This window comes from Vicugna pacos, chromosome 11 (assembly GCF_048564905.1).
Source record: "Vicugna pacos chromosome 11, VicPac4, whole genome shotgun sequence".
Taxonomy (NCBI): domain Eukaryota; kingdom Metazoa; phylum Chordata; class Mammalia; order Artiodactyla; family Camelidae; genus Vicugna; species Vicugna pacos.
In genome coordinates, this window is record NC_132997.1 from 48,804,185 (window position 1) to 48,818,178 (window position 13,994).

The 13,994-nt window shown below is 35.9% G+C and overlaps 1 protein-coding gene across 2 annotated transcripts in view; it reads right to left on the reverse strand.

The window, feature by feature from the left end:
- ADK (adenosine kinase) overlaps positions 1–13,859 on the reverse strand; it is a 410,069-nt gene extending 396,210 nt beyond the window's left edge. For both annotated transcript variants that reach the window (XM_031682313.2, XM_072971270.1), the window contains exon 1: positions 13,727–13,859. In XM_031682313.2, coding sequence (XP_031538173.1) covers positions 13,727–13,791 — 65 coding nt within the window. In that variant the 5' untranslated portion in view covers positions 13,792–13,859. The remainder of the gene's footprint in view (positions 1–13,726) is intronic.
- Positions 13,860–13,994: the final 135 nt, after the last annotated feature.

A 13,994-nucleotide genomic window follows, 5' to 3' on the forward strand; every position in this document is an offset into this window, starting at 1 on the left:
GAAGCATGATATGAAAGCTAACATGAACATAAACCCTGGGAAAAAATAAATGCACTTTTACTCTTGCTTAACATACTTTGTTAACTTCTACTTTTGATTTTCAAAAATAAAGTTTTTAAAAAAAAAAAGCTAATTCTGGTACCAAAACAGCTAGACGTGAAAGTTTATTTTTTTTAACAAATACAGTAAATTCTTTGTCACTAAGGGAAGGTAAAGGTTGGCAATATTCAAATATTCCATCAGATTAAAACCATATCACATTCAAAGACTTAGAAAAACAATTTATTTTTGATGACTGACACTTTGCATCTAAAAATTAAAGCTTTGGTTTTTTAACTCAGGCAGTCAAAACAACTTTCAGAAAGTGTATTATTTCAAATGTATTTAGGTAACAGTTCAACAGATACAGCTGCAAAAATGTTACTTCAGCAAACAGGGCTCATGTGCAATTTTTCTTTCAGAGTAAATCAGGCAGCGATAAAAGTAAAGACATATTTTTCCAGGTAAAGCAGACATTCTTTTTATTTCATTCACAGTACCTTCCTTTCCTCAGCCTTTCATGTTCTTTTTCTAATCTTTCCCCACCCTCTCTTCCACCCAGTCTTTCTCAAAACACAGACACACACACACACACACACACAAGCACACACGCCTGCATGCGATTAGCTATTAACTACTAAAACTCTTTCAATCAATTTTTTAAGCAATTTATTTCAATCCTATTCTTTTCATTTTTAGGAAAAAGCAATCAACTGAAATTTTTAACCTTCATTAAACTTCTTCCAATTCCAATAGTTGAATCAAGATCAGTGGATCAAAATAGTTTTCTCTTGGAAAGACAGATAAGTATCCTATTTTATCTAATCATGTGGTTAGTCTGCTACTATAAAAGCAAATAGACAGCTAACCCCAAATAGTTAAAGTGTCTCTGGATAGCATTACAAATATGTGGACCCACCCACTCACCTTTGCAACAAATGCTTCAAGCCCCAAAATAGTAGCAAAGTTCTCTTCAAACACAATTAGTTTGTTGTTAAGGGTGCAATAAATCAAACATTTTCATATATTAGTGTATTTCTAGAAATTGGTAAATTTCTAGAAAGCTTTTTGGCAATATATGTCACCAATTCCATTTTTTAGGCAACTCTCATAAATTAAATAGAAGTAATGTGAACAAAAACTTATATACCTTATCCATTTCAGCATTAATAACAGAAAAAACTTATTATATCCCTAAATAAGTAAAAATAGAGTAATATTTACATAAGTTACAGAAAAATGTATGGAGCTACTATAAAATATTTTCACAGACTTTTAAGGACACAGGAAAACATTCATGATATAATGTTAAGTGAAAAAAAGCAGAACAAATAAAAGGAATGTAGAGTATAATCTTGACTATATTAAAGACAAATACATGCCATACACACACAGAAAAAAGACTGGAAAGAAACACACCAAAATATTATTACTGGTTTCTCTGGAAAGTAGAATTACGTGTCACTTTGACTCTCTTATTTATATTGATTTAACTTATAAATTTTCTACTATATATTGGTTTTATTAGCATAAAATTTTTATAACTATGATTAAATTTAAATTGTCTTTCTAAAATGCTTTAAAAATACAAAACTGATTCCTGCTCTTTTTAAAACCTGTATTTTTTTACATCACAACCATCAAAACTACAATTACTTTTAAAGGAATTGGGTTTATTTTATAAATGTCTCCTTTCCATGTGTAAAGATTCTTTTAAGACAGGGATGACAAAAATGTCTTTATAATTTTTCCTGGTTAATTTTACATCTTCACTTGACAAAAATTAAAAGCATAAATATCACTGTTAAAGCTTTGCATAGGCTTTAAGAGGCCAGCTGTCAACACTGAATGTGCAATGTCTTCCTTGCATGTTACTTAAAAATACATCTTCTCTGCTTTTCTTTACCAGATCAAGAATGAGCTATTTATCATAGAGGGCCGTCAAATTAAAGCACCTGAGAGTGCACAGAGTAACAAATAGTTTCTTTCCAATAATCAGACTTAGATTAATGTCCTACAGATTTCATCGGGGCATTTTTTAAAATACATATACAAATCATCTAATATAAATCAGTGTTTTTCCTAGGATCAACTATAAACATTTTGAAAATAATTTCTAAAAGTATTCTGGACCAAGTAGTTTATGTTTTAGAATTCTTTAAATTAGTCCAGTCACAGGGACATTCCAGAATATTTGAGGCTTTTAATAAATCAAATTAAATCCTAGGCTAATATTTGTTAATTGCCATGTATCCTTTCTCTTGCATAGCCATTTACAGATACCATTCATTCTTAACTGCCACTTGCTACCACACTTGACTAAACACTTTTCATCATCCATTCCCCTTCTGTTTTAGATACCTTAAAAAATTATCCTTTTTTTGCTGATTAATTAAACATGATTTCCCCCTTAGTCCTCATGAAAAATAAATAGAAACACAAAGAGAAAAATAAAAATCACCTGTAATCACACAACCCAGTGACAATTACCAGGTACAGGTGTTTGGGCTGGTTATGTGCTAGAGATATAAAAATAAATAAATAAAAATAAAAATAATATAAAAAATTAAAAAATACATCTCCTCATTTTATATGAATGAAAATACAGATAAAGTAATATTTTAAAGCAATCTATACCATACTCCAGAAAGAGACATTTCTTAAAATTTGTCTCCCTCAAATAAGTATTGCCACATAGTACAGTTCAGGAGCCTAGGAATAAGGAGGTGGGAATTCTAATCCTAGGCCTACCGAAAAAATTTATGCCCTTTGACCAAAAGTTTCCTTATCTGAAACACAAGGCAGTTTGTTATAGGTGGCATCTCAGGTCCTTTTCAGTTCTCACTGGACAGTGGAAGCAAACTGTCCACTTGTGTCTCAATACAAACTGGGTTGCTTTTCTATAGTTGATCAGTTTTAATGCAACTACAATGATGCAATTTTACTTAGCTTTCATTGACAAGGTTATTTAAAGAAACATCTCTAAATGTATTACCCCAAAAGACACGATAAGAAGTTCGCTGTTTTTCCTTCCTTTAATTATTATCTGTAGATTCTTATGTCACATTTCACTTTAACATTACATATTCAAGTAGAATATAATCTTCAAATGGAACCTGACAATTTATTTCCCAGGAGAATTTGAAGAATATAATAACATTTGATTGACTGAGCTTTATTTAGTAAGAATCCTTAGCAAAACTCCCTCCCAAGAACACCTACATAGTGCTTCTTCATTTTCAGTGAACCACAAATCTCTAAAACTCAAAGAAAACTTCCAATCTAAAAGTAGAGGACAATGGTGCTTCCCAATCACTTATGCTACCAAGAATATATTTTTAAACTATACAATTAAATATCACTATCATTTCATAAAAGGGCATTGTAACATAAAAATGTATGAAGGACATCACAGAATAAACAGCCCTGCCCAAAATATTGTTGGTAATCTTATGAAGTATATTTTCTATATAAAAGATTTTCTTATTTCAATTTCACCATAGATCTGATACTGCACAAACAAACTTTAAGGAACCAATCACCCATTAACTCGATAAATATTTACTGAGGTCTACTCAGAAGAATCAACTAGTCAAGCCACATGTCTGAATTCACCACCCACAAAACCATGAATTCTAATAAAATGGCTATTCTTTTAAGCCACTAAATTTTGGGATAGAAAAGTCAAACTCATGGTGAAAAATATATTTTGCACTACAACCTAATATTCTATACATATACATAACTGAAACAATGTTTCACAGAGCAGCACTTGCCGCTACCATATTCAATGCACTGATTTTTTTTATTTACCTCATAAAATACTACTTGTTCTGCACCAAAACTGATGCATGGTCCAGTGTGAAAAGCATTTTAGTCTACACTACTAACTTCACAGGTACACACACAAACCTAGACAGAAACCCTAATGGGACCCAGGTGTCTGATTCCTAATACAAAGCTCTTTTCCTTGCATCATGCCAACAGCCCATAGGTATAACAGTTCATAACAAGAAGTTTCTCACAAACTAGCATATGCACCTCAGAGCTGAGTGAAAAGCTGAAAAGCAGAGATGTCTGAGGTGGGAAGTTAACACAGAAATCAGAAATAGCTAAGAGGAATTAAGCCTTTCCCTTTTTATCACTTCCTTTTACCTCCCCCCTTCTTTTCACAGATCTGTTCCCTCCCCTACTTCCTCTTCCTTCGGTTATCAAGCATTATGAAATTCAGGTTTTTAAATATCAGTTGAATTTAATGAAATGTTATAGTCATACTCTTAAAAGTAGGCTAACTGAACATTTCATCATTTCTTTAAAAATTTTGCTTTATTTCCTTTGTATGAGGTCCAAGACTAATTGTGGCTGTAGGTCATTTTTAATAAAAAAGAATTCTCATCACTGTCATCTCAGATCTCATAGAACATTTTTATAAAATTTGAAATTATTAATAATATTAAAGGACTAACAGCTTTTTAAAAGATTACTAGTAATTGTTTAATATACAATATGAGTACTTTTTGAAGCAAAAGACTTATTTTTTAATGACACAAATCACTGTTGATTTCTGTTCTATTGTTTATACAATACTTGACTATTTTAGTTAATTACTAAAAATAAGACATTCAGGTTTGAATCCTATCTCTGCCACTTATTGTATAATCTTGGGCATATTAAACTCTCTGAACTGTAACTGTAATGGTTATCCCATATTATATAATAATTAATAATACTAAGCCATAAGATTCAAATTATAAATATCAATATTGAGAAATGTGCAAAATCTCCAAAGTAAATAAAAACTTATCAGAAATTATACTCTTGGGGGAGGATATAGCTCAAGTGGTAGAGCATATATTTAGCATGCACAAGGTCCTGGGTTCAGTCCCAGTACCTTCTCTAAAAATAAATAAATAAACCTATTACCCACACCCCACAAAAAACCCAAAAAACAAAAAAGAAATTATTTTCTTAACTGGAACATTTTAACTGTTAAACATAAGCAAAATTGGTTTGCCCAAAGGTTCTTGTTTTTTTTTTAAGGAGTCAAACTATTGGAGGGGGGTTAGGTTTATTTATATTTCAAGGCAGTACTGGGAATTGAACCCATGACCTTGTACATGCTAAGCATGTGCTCTGCCACTTGAGCTATACGTTCCCCAGCCCAAGGTTTTTAATGGGAAACACAATCTGCTCAAAATTCAAGTTCAATGAGTTAATCCATTTGCAAAGCATACAATTAAGTATATCCTACAAGAGAATGTTTATCCTTGGGCAGGGAGGAGGACAGGGGAGACCTACATATGTGAGCAAGAAAACCTTAAAAAAAAAATCTAAACAAGGTTACTAAACACACTGCCACAGAATTTCTTTAGTGTGCTTATCTAGCACATACAGAATTCACTTTGACAAGTGTCTCAATCTGTGTCTTCAAAGTGTAATATAAACAGCAAGAAATGTGAATCAGAGGTCCTGAGTGTAAAATGAGAGCTTAGTACTTAGGGGGCCTTAACTTCTCTGGGTCTGTTTCCTTGGCTGAAGACAGTTACCTGGTGGCCTTCTAAAGTGCTTGACTTATTCTTTAAACATGTTATCCTTATCTTAAAAAAAAAAAAAAAAAAAAAAGACTGACACTTCATTTCTTGTTCCAGAAGGCAGCAGAAGAAGTTATAACACTTAGGATCAAATTTCACCTCAGACGTTCAGCAGTTTTAAGTAATTAGCTGTGTTACCTGACTGATATCATTAAACCTCACTGGGCTTCAATTCTCCAAACAGCACAAGGGAAATAATAGATTCTGATTTTAAGTACTCCCTCAGGCACTAACAATCTAAAGAGTCTAAAACATATTCAAAGAGTTTTCAAAAATCATATAAAATTGTAAATGACCATTTCAAAGCCACATCTGGCTAATACTGAGATTTGCGTTGTTTTCACACTTCAACCCCATCATCTGGAGGAAACTTCAGCTCCACCCTACCTGGGGATTTGTCTCCTCCCACCCCTGCTCCTACCCCTACTCCCACCAGCATTCCCAAACAGTCTTTGGAAATAACAAAGAAGTTTCTAGAAGAGAAAGGCAAGGAGAGTCTGCTTTAACCTGTTTAATGAATATAAAGAAGCAATATCTTGGACAAGAAATTCCTTAAAGAGATATGAATCTGACTTGATGTCTACAAGATACTAACAGGTTTTCTTAGGAATGTAGTTTATTCAAGCTTCACACAGAACTGAGGTTGAAGGTCTCTAATGTGTATGTACGTGTGTTTTCCATTAGTGGAAAAATGTACTCCTTTTCCCATATTTGTGCTGAATCTAGGGGAGGAGTGCTATACAAATAGAAGAGGAGGGGTGCTAAAGAAGGGATTCCTGTCTGAGATAGGAGGCAAAGATAACTTAATATCCCTCCCAATCTAAGGATCTGTGAGTGTGAGTCTAGAAATTTATATATTTCTCTACAGAGCACCTTTACAGTATTCAAGCATAGGGATAAATACACTCAAAGAAGTCAAACCTACCATGCAGAGAGGAACCCAAATCTCTAACCTTCCAAAAAAAAAAAAAAAGAAACATTTTTAAGTTATTTTTTACTACAATATTATTTTTAATAATAAACATTTTAGTACTACTTACTGAATTTAATAATATAACTATGTTTTATTATAATATTTCTAATCTAAACAGTCTAGTTCTATACCTGTGGATATGCAAGTGCTAAGTGAAACAAACAAGACAAAGTATAAATGTCAACATACTTTAATGTGATCAACGAGCTATCCTTGGCTAAAATGTAATATAATCAGTTCCTCTTGGGTATGTGACAACAGAGACATACGGTGTAAATCTGCATCACTTCTACAGTTTAACAGCTTTAACCTTCACCAAAACTAAGAACTGAAAATGATAACTAATGTCTCAGCTCTGCTTAAGAAAAACAATTTGTGAAAAACTCTTATTTTAGGAGGAAGCTAAGACATCCTCAGTCATGCCTGTAAAACAAGGAAATGTTCAAATATCTAATGTGGTTAACTTCAAAGACAACACATTTGAACCGTTTATTTTTAAAGAAGATAATTTTCTTCTACTTTAATTTGTTTACTCAAAAACTTAACATGGCTTTTCAGACTTCAGCTCAGGGCTTAGAGAGTAAAACTGTTTATTTTGCTATATTAAGCTTAGAGGAATTTGAGAAACCAAAGACATCTGAATTTGATTCTTCTGCTATATTTTGTTTTCCAGTGACTCCTCCTGGATGAGTCAACAGGGACAAATTTCTTAAAAAGACCATTTTGTGGTATTATCTGTTGGTTACATAGTACACTATTATACAGTATGCTATGAAATTAAGAACAGTATTGCTAAAGGATGTGGAGAAAAGGGAACCCTCCTACACTGTGGGTGGAATTGTAAATTGGTGCAACCACTATGGGGAATAGTATGCAGTTTCCCTAAAAAACTAAAAATACAGTTACCATATAATCCAGCAATCCCACTCCTGGGCATATATCTGGAGAAAACTCTAATTTGAAAAGACACATGCACCCCAACATTCATAGCAGCACTATTTACAATAGCCAAGACATGGAAGCAACCTAAATGTCCATCAACAGATGATTGGATAAAACAGTTGTGGTATATTTATACAATAGATTACTTACTACTCAGCCATAAAAAAGAATGAATTAATGCTATTTGCATCAACATGGATGGACCTAGAGATTATCCTATTAAATGTAGTAAATCAGACAAAGGCAAATATCACATGGTATCACTTATATGTGGAATCTAAAAAAAAAAAAAAAAAAACTATACAAATGAACTTATTTACAAACCAGAAATAAACTTACAGACATAGAAAACAAACTATGATTACCAAAGGGAAAAGGAGGGAGGGATAAATTGGGAGTTTGGGATTAACAGATACACACCACTGCATATAAAACAGATACACAAGGATCTATTGTATAGCACAAGAAACCATATTCATTATCTTCCAATAACCTATAAGGAAAAAGGATCTGAAAAAGAACTGCATCACTTTGCTGTACACCTGAAACTAACACAACACTGTAAATCAACTATACTTCAATTTAAAAAAAAATTTTTTTTAAAAGAACGGTATTGCCATTCAATGTTTTTGGAGTTCTAATTATAATGAAAATAATCTCACTAATTAAGGACTTGCTAACCCAGAGGGAAAAGATTTATCATTTTGATAGGTCACTGATTTATTCTTTGTAAATTCACTCTTTCAGAAAATTTCTTTCTCCACCAAATAAGCCATTCTACTATATTTTTTTAATAAAAGAAAGAAAACACTGACCACAGGGCCTTAATAAAATGTCACTGCTTACATAGGAGAAATACACTTATTCTAAGGGAATTTTCCCCATGGACAAATGTAAGAAATGATTATTATAGTCAAAGCTCACTACAGTCACCAGAAAGAACAGAAATGCAATCTAGGAGTGCATCTGTCTTGACTCTATCCTCCAGTATCAGATTTCTTTCACACACAAGCTCACTCTATGTAACAAGAATAAAGAAAGGTCCAAGAACCATGAGGTGTTTTCAGGTAAGGGTTCTATCAACTCTTATTGATTGGATAAGAATTTACAGCTAATACATGAATCCATTTTGCACCACTGAGTACTACAAACATAACCTTAAACCACCTCTAAAGAATTAAGAATTAGTTCATTTAACAACAATTTAGAGCCTGCTATATTGCAATGGCATAATTAGTTATAAGGCATTAAGCTTTCGACTAGCTTCCTTACTTCAAGTAGCAGTAGACGGGATAAAACATGCACATACTGTGCACAGCAAAAATACAAAGTATGCAATACAATCAGAGAAGAAGCCATTTCTAGGGCCGCAGATTAGGAAAGTTTTACAGGGAAGACAGACTTTGGCTGGACTTTGAGCCAAAGGTCCAGCCAAAGGCCCTCTGAATTTACAAAGAAGAAATCAGGCCACTTTTGAGTGTCCCCCTCAATACCCATCCACTCCTCCATATATAAAAACACCACTGGCGTGAGAACACACACACACACACAGGATAAGGAATGAGAATATATCTAAGGCTGGCTAAAATTCCTGCCTCTGATACAGTGATTGGTTCAGTGGTGGGTACAGGTAGGTCCAATTAGAGTATTCTCAAAACTGATACATAGATGTGGAAAGTCTCTCTGGACTTATGAGATTTTGGCTTAGGGATGAGAAATACCACTTTTTTATTACATTAAAATGGCATGTGTGAGAAATAAATCCAATAGCAGAGGACAATAAAGGCAAGAGATGCACTCCAAGAATGAATGATTTTTGGCTAGACTCCTTGCTATGTTAGTCAACTGAATCTCTTAGAGACTGAGAAATGGTTCTACTAGGGATGCATTAAAGTCCCTAGACCCTACAAAGCAAATATAGGCCAAGTAATCTCTTCAGTTTACAAATTTACAAATTTTAGACTGCACTCTTAAAAACACAAGGTCTAGAAAAGTGAAGATTATCAGTCCCACACTATGCAGTGCTGATAATTCATTCAGCAAACATTAACTGAACAGCTAAGGACCAGGCACTGAGCAACACTTTAAGGACACACAATCAATCATCCTTTCTCTTTTTCTAGTTTGCATATATTTTCCTCATTTAATCCTCACAAGAGGCCATTCCAGGAACAGTATGCTCAGTTTATAAAAATAAAGCAATTTTCCAGAGAATTTTCTGAAACAGAAAAAAAAAGTGTTTTAAAAGAAGAGGTCACTGAGACTACTGCTTGGTCACCTCAGATACAGATACAGGTTTACCACACAATTTTAAAACACAGAGTCTTTAGTGAGGTAGGAGACAGAAGGAAAGAATAAAGTTAGTTCATGTAAATGAAATGGTTAGGAAACAACAATTTGAGAAAAGATCAACATTTGCTGATTGGAGAATTGCAGTTTGTTTCTTTAATAGAAATTAAAATTATCATGACCCAGAATAATGTGTAATTGCTAATGTCAGAGAGAGTTATGACATGGGCTCTTTGGATTCAACTCTTCCTAACATCAACTTCAGAGTTTACAAGTGTTTGCTATGATAAGTAAGTAGAGCTGCACCTGAAGACAAGTAGGCAGAACTTGAAACTGAAGGTGGAGAGACCAGTTAGGAAGCCAATACAAAATCTAAGCAAAATAAAGGCTAATCTTGAGTTGTGGCAAAAGGGATGGAGAAGAAAAGGATCTAGGTTCCAAACTTTGGAGTAAGAGGTCAGTGGTGCCATTAATAGATGCAGGAACCATGGAAGAAGGTGTAGATTTAGGACAGCAGATGAATTTAGTTTGATATATATGACTTTAAAGTGTCACCAAGACACTCAGAAGGAGATATTCAGCCAACAGTTAAAATTAGGGTCTGAGAGCTGAAAGATACAGAGATAGAAAGAGCATACACGTGAATGTGTCCAGTACAAAGCCGGGACGCCTATATCTTCTGCTTCAGTCAGATCAAACAAATGTAGTTCCCCAACAGAGGCCGCTGTCTCCCATGTCTACCACCAAACTTTTCTATAAGGTCAGATACTTTACTTCACACCTGGTTAGCTGTCATCTTTCAGAATAATCAGGTATCATTTTCCCAAATCCCACTCATTTTCCACGAGGAGGATGGTACCTGACTTTAAGCTCTGTCTATAGATAGGCACCTAATTTTTAGCAGCATGCCTAAAATAGCCGGCAACTGAAAGACTAACTGAAAGAACAGACTTGGCATGTGCTCAACAAGCCTTGGAAGGAACTCTATCCTCTTAAAGGTGACTGCTAAATGAACTTGGATGATTATTTCCAAAGAATGAAAAATAAAATTAAGTGGTCCTAAATACAGGTAATCATCACAGAACATCTTCATCTAGGAAGCAGTTTCCGAAAATGCTTCTTGACTTCTTTCAGCCCTAAATATCTCATCCGTAACATGGGGATCATTACCCCTACTTAACAGGTTTCTGGGAAGATTAAATGAGAGAACATATATAAAGTATAATGTCTGGCACTCAATTAATGTTCCCTTCTGTTCCCCAACCCAGTGTGAGAACATGATAGACCTAGCTTATTTCTTTGCAACTTCAGTAACTGCTATACCCTGAATAGCAATCCAGGCTAGAAAAATAATGTGTATTTGAGAAAGGGAGGCTAGACTTGTCAGAGGCCCTCCCTGGAGAAGAGTTTTTTTCAGTCTCATACTATTATCAATTTTGGCTGGATAATTTTTTGTTGTACGGGGGTTCCTCTGAATTGTAGGATGTAAGTTTAGCAGCATCCTTGAATTCCACCCACTCGGTGCTATTAGCACTCCCCACCAAGTATGTCTTCAGACATTGCTAAATGCCCCTTGTGGGGGTAATATTTTCCCTGGTTTAGAACTGCTACCCTAGAACTAACTGAAATTCTCACAAAGCCCTAAATACTTTCCCTGACATCTATATATATATATCATAAATTTATTTGTTCCCCAGTAACTGATTATACACAATAAATTATGCTTAGACTTTATAAGCCATTGTCTAACCAAAACCAGTAGCTAGCCCCTTAACTATCAAGTAAGTCATCAGAGATAATGCATGCAGTCTAACCACTCAGCACATATCACACTGAGACCCTTAAAGACAAATACAATGAACGTAGGAACAGCCAATCCCAAAGTCTTTACACAAAATTAAGAGATTTATCCCAATACCCAAGTGTCTAATCTTTTAACTTCATGTCTACAGGTGGCAATATATGTATGTTGTATGAAATGACTTTCAGCTGCCTAAGGACTTCTATAAGTTTTAAACAGACACTAATGACATGTAAAATATATTGTATCTGTTTAAGAATTTTTATGAATCATACACTTGCAACAACATAAAAAAATTATGTATATTAACAAAAAAAACACAAAAGGGAAAATACAGAAATCTGAGTTAACAGTTCACTAGGGCTCTTGTATAAATTGCTTGAAGTTAAGCAGAGTGTGGTAATCAGGAGCACAGGCTTAGAATCAGACTACCTGGATTTAAATCCCAAACCCATCACTTACTAGGTAGGTGACCTTGATCAAGTTACTTAACCTCTCTATACCTGTTTACTCCTTGGTAAAATGGATATAATTACAGTGTCTACCTTGTAGGGTTGTTGTGGGATTTAATGAGTTAAAATAGGTAAATGCTGAAACAATACATATTAAACATCATTATTTATCATGACTTCTAAGGCTACATAGGCAGAGTGAAGCTTATCTTAGGTGGCTATATAAAAGTAAAGTAAAGTCAAAACAACAATGAACCTGCACCCATATACTCTGGGTTCATACATCGGTTCCCTAATTGTTTTATTTAGGCTTCCCTTTCCTCATCTGTAATATAGGAAAGCACTTTCGCAAATGGGTATAAGAGAAAATCTAAGGGCTGTATGTTTAGTATGACTGCAGGGGAAAGTTGCAGCTGTCTTCCAATTTGGTAGAGGAAACTTTGTGAAGGAGGTGCTTTCTAAGGAAGTATTCTAATAATGGACCAATGGGAAAGCATATGCCTTGAACCCAGGTAGATCTGATTCAAAAGCCTTTTCTTTAGTCTATAGTTTGAAAGTTTAAAACAAAAGTAGAACATCCTGAGTCGTTTTTAAAAAAGGTTTATTTTCGTCTTATAAGGCAGGCACACTAACCCTTTGAGGGGTATATTAAAGGCACTGGTTGGGATTTGGTCACCATCTATTCAAAACAGCATGAACACACCCTAAACGATCTTTTCTTTTCATTTATGAATGATTCATTCTTTCAGAGGTGAAGAAGGGTAATGTTGGAAGATATGAGATTTGTCTTGTATAATCAGCAGTGTCCCAATACTTTTAAGTCAGTTTGACATGGTCTATTTTTAGATAGAAAAATCATTACCTTCCAAGGGACATTTCAAAATCCTCAAGGAATGCGCATACTGCACTTTTATACTTATTAAGAAGGAATATTTTAACCAACAACTTTTTATAAGTAAAAGTTGCAACATCACATCGCATGTGAAGCAAATGTTAGTGCGGAACTACCTCCACTGCTGCCAAAAAGTGCAAAGAAAAAAAGAAAAATCAACCTCTCCCAACCATTCTAGCAAATGCCACCCCCGCAAAAACTCGAAGGCGGGGTCTTGGTCCTTGGTAGATGGTCTCCAAAGATACCAGCCTCCGATTCAGTGTACGAAAAGGAAGGTCAAGGCGCCCTTCCGCGATCTTTACGAAAAATCCCCAAGAATTCTGTCTTTGCCCCAGGGTAGAGCAGTTGCTGGGCATTCTCCTAGTCCTCCTCCTCCAGGGAAGAGGAGGTGGCCGCGTGTGACTCGGCTCAGGTCGGGTCCGGTCCTCCCAGGTCGCACCAGCCCAAGTGGGAACGGGCTCCCACGTGGCGCCCTCAGCCTGCCCACAGCCGCCTCGTACCCCCGGCCGGGGCTCTGATTGGCCAAGGGAGGGCGAAGCCTCTCCGGAGCAGGCGGCGACTCAGCCAAACTGGGCGGGCGCCAAAGGGTCGCAGCCAGGGGGGTCAGTTCCCCGAGCGGCCGGTCCTCTGCGTTGGCCCTATGCCGGTGATGAGGGTACCACCCAACGCCGGGGCCGCGCAACCCCACGTGGGCCCTAGTTAGCAGCAGGTGCCGTCACCCTCCACCCTACGTCAGGGAGCGCTCACCTCAGCGCTCGCGGCTCCTCCACCTTCAGCTTTTTGGGCTTCGGCTCCTCCTCAGCTGCTGCCATCTTCGCACTCCCACCTTACTTAAGCTCCAGCGCGCGCCCCCCTCCCTTCGGCTGTCTGGCTCCGCCCCTCATCACATCACCGCCTCCTTTTCTCAAGGCCCCGCCCCCTCTCTCCTCCTCCCTGTACGTGCCATCCACGGCCATTGGCTCTACCTTCCGGCCTCACCCATTGGCTAATATGCAGCTTCTCCTGACCCCGCCCG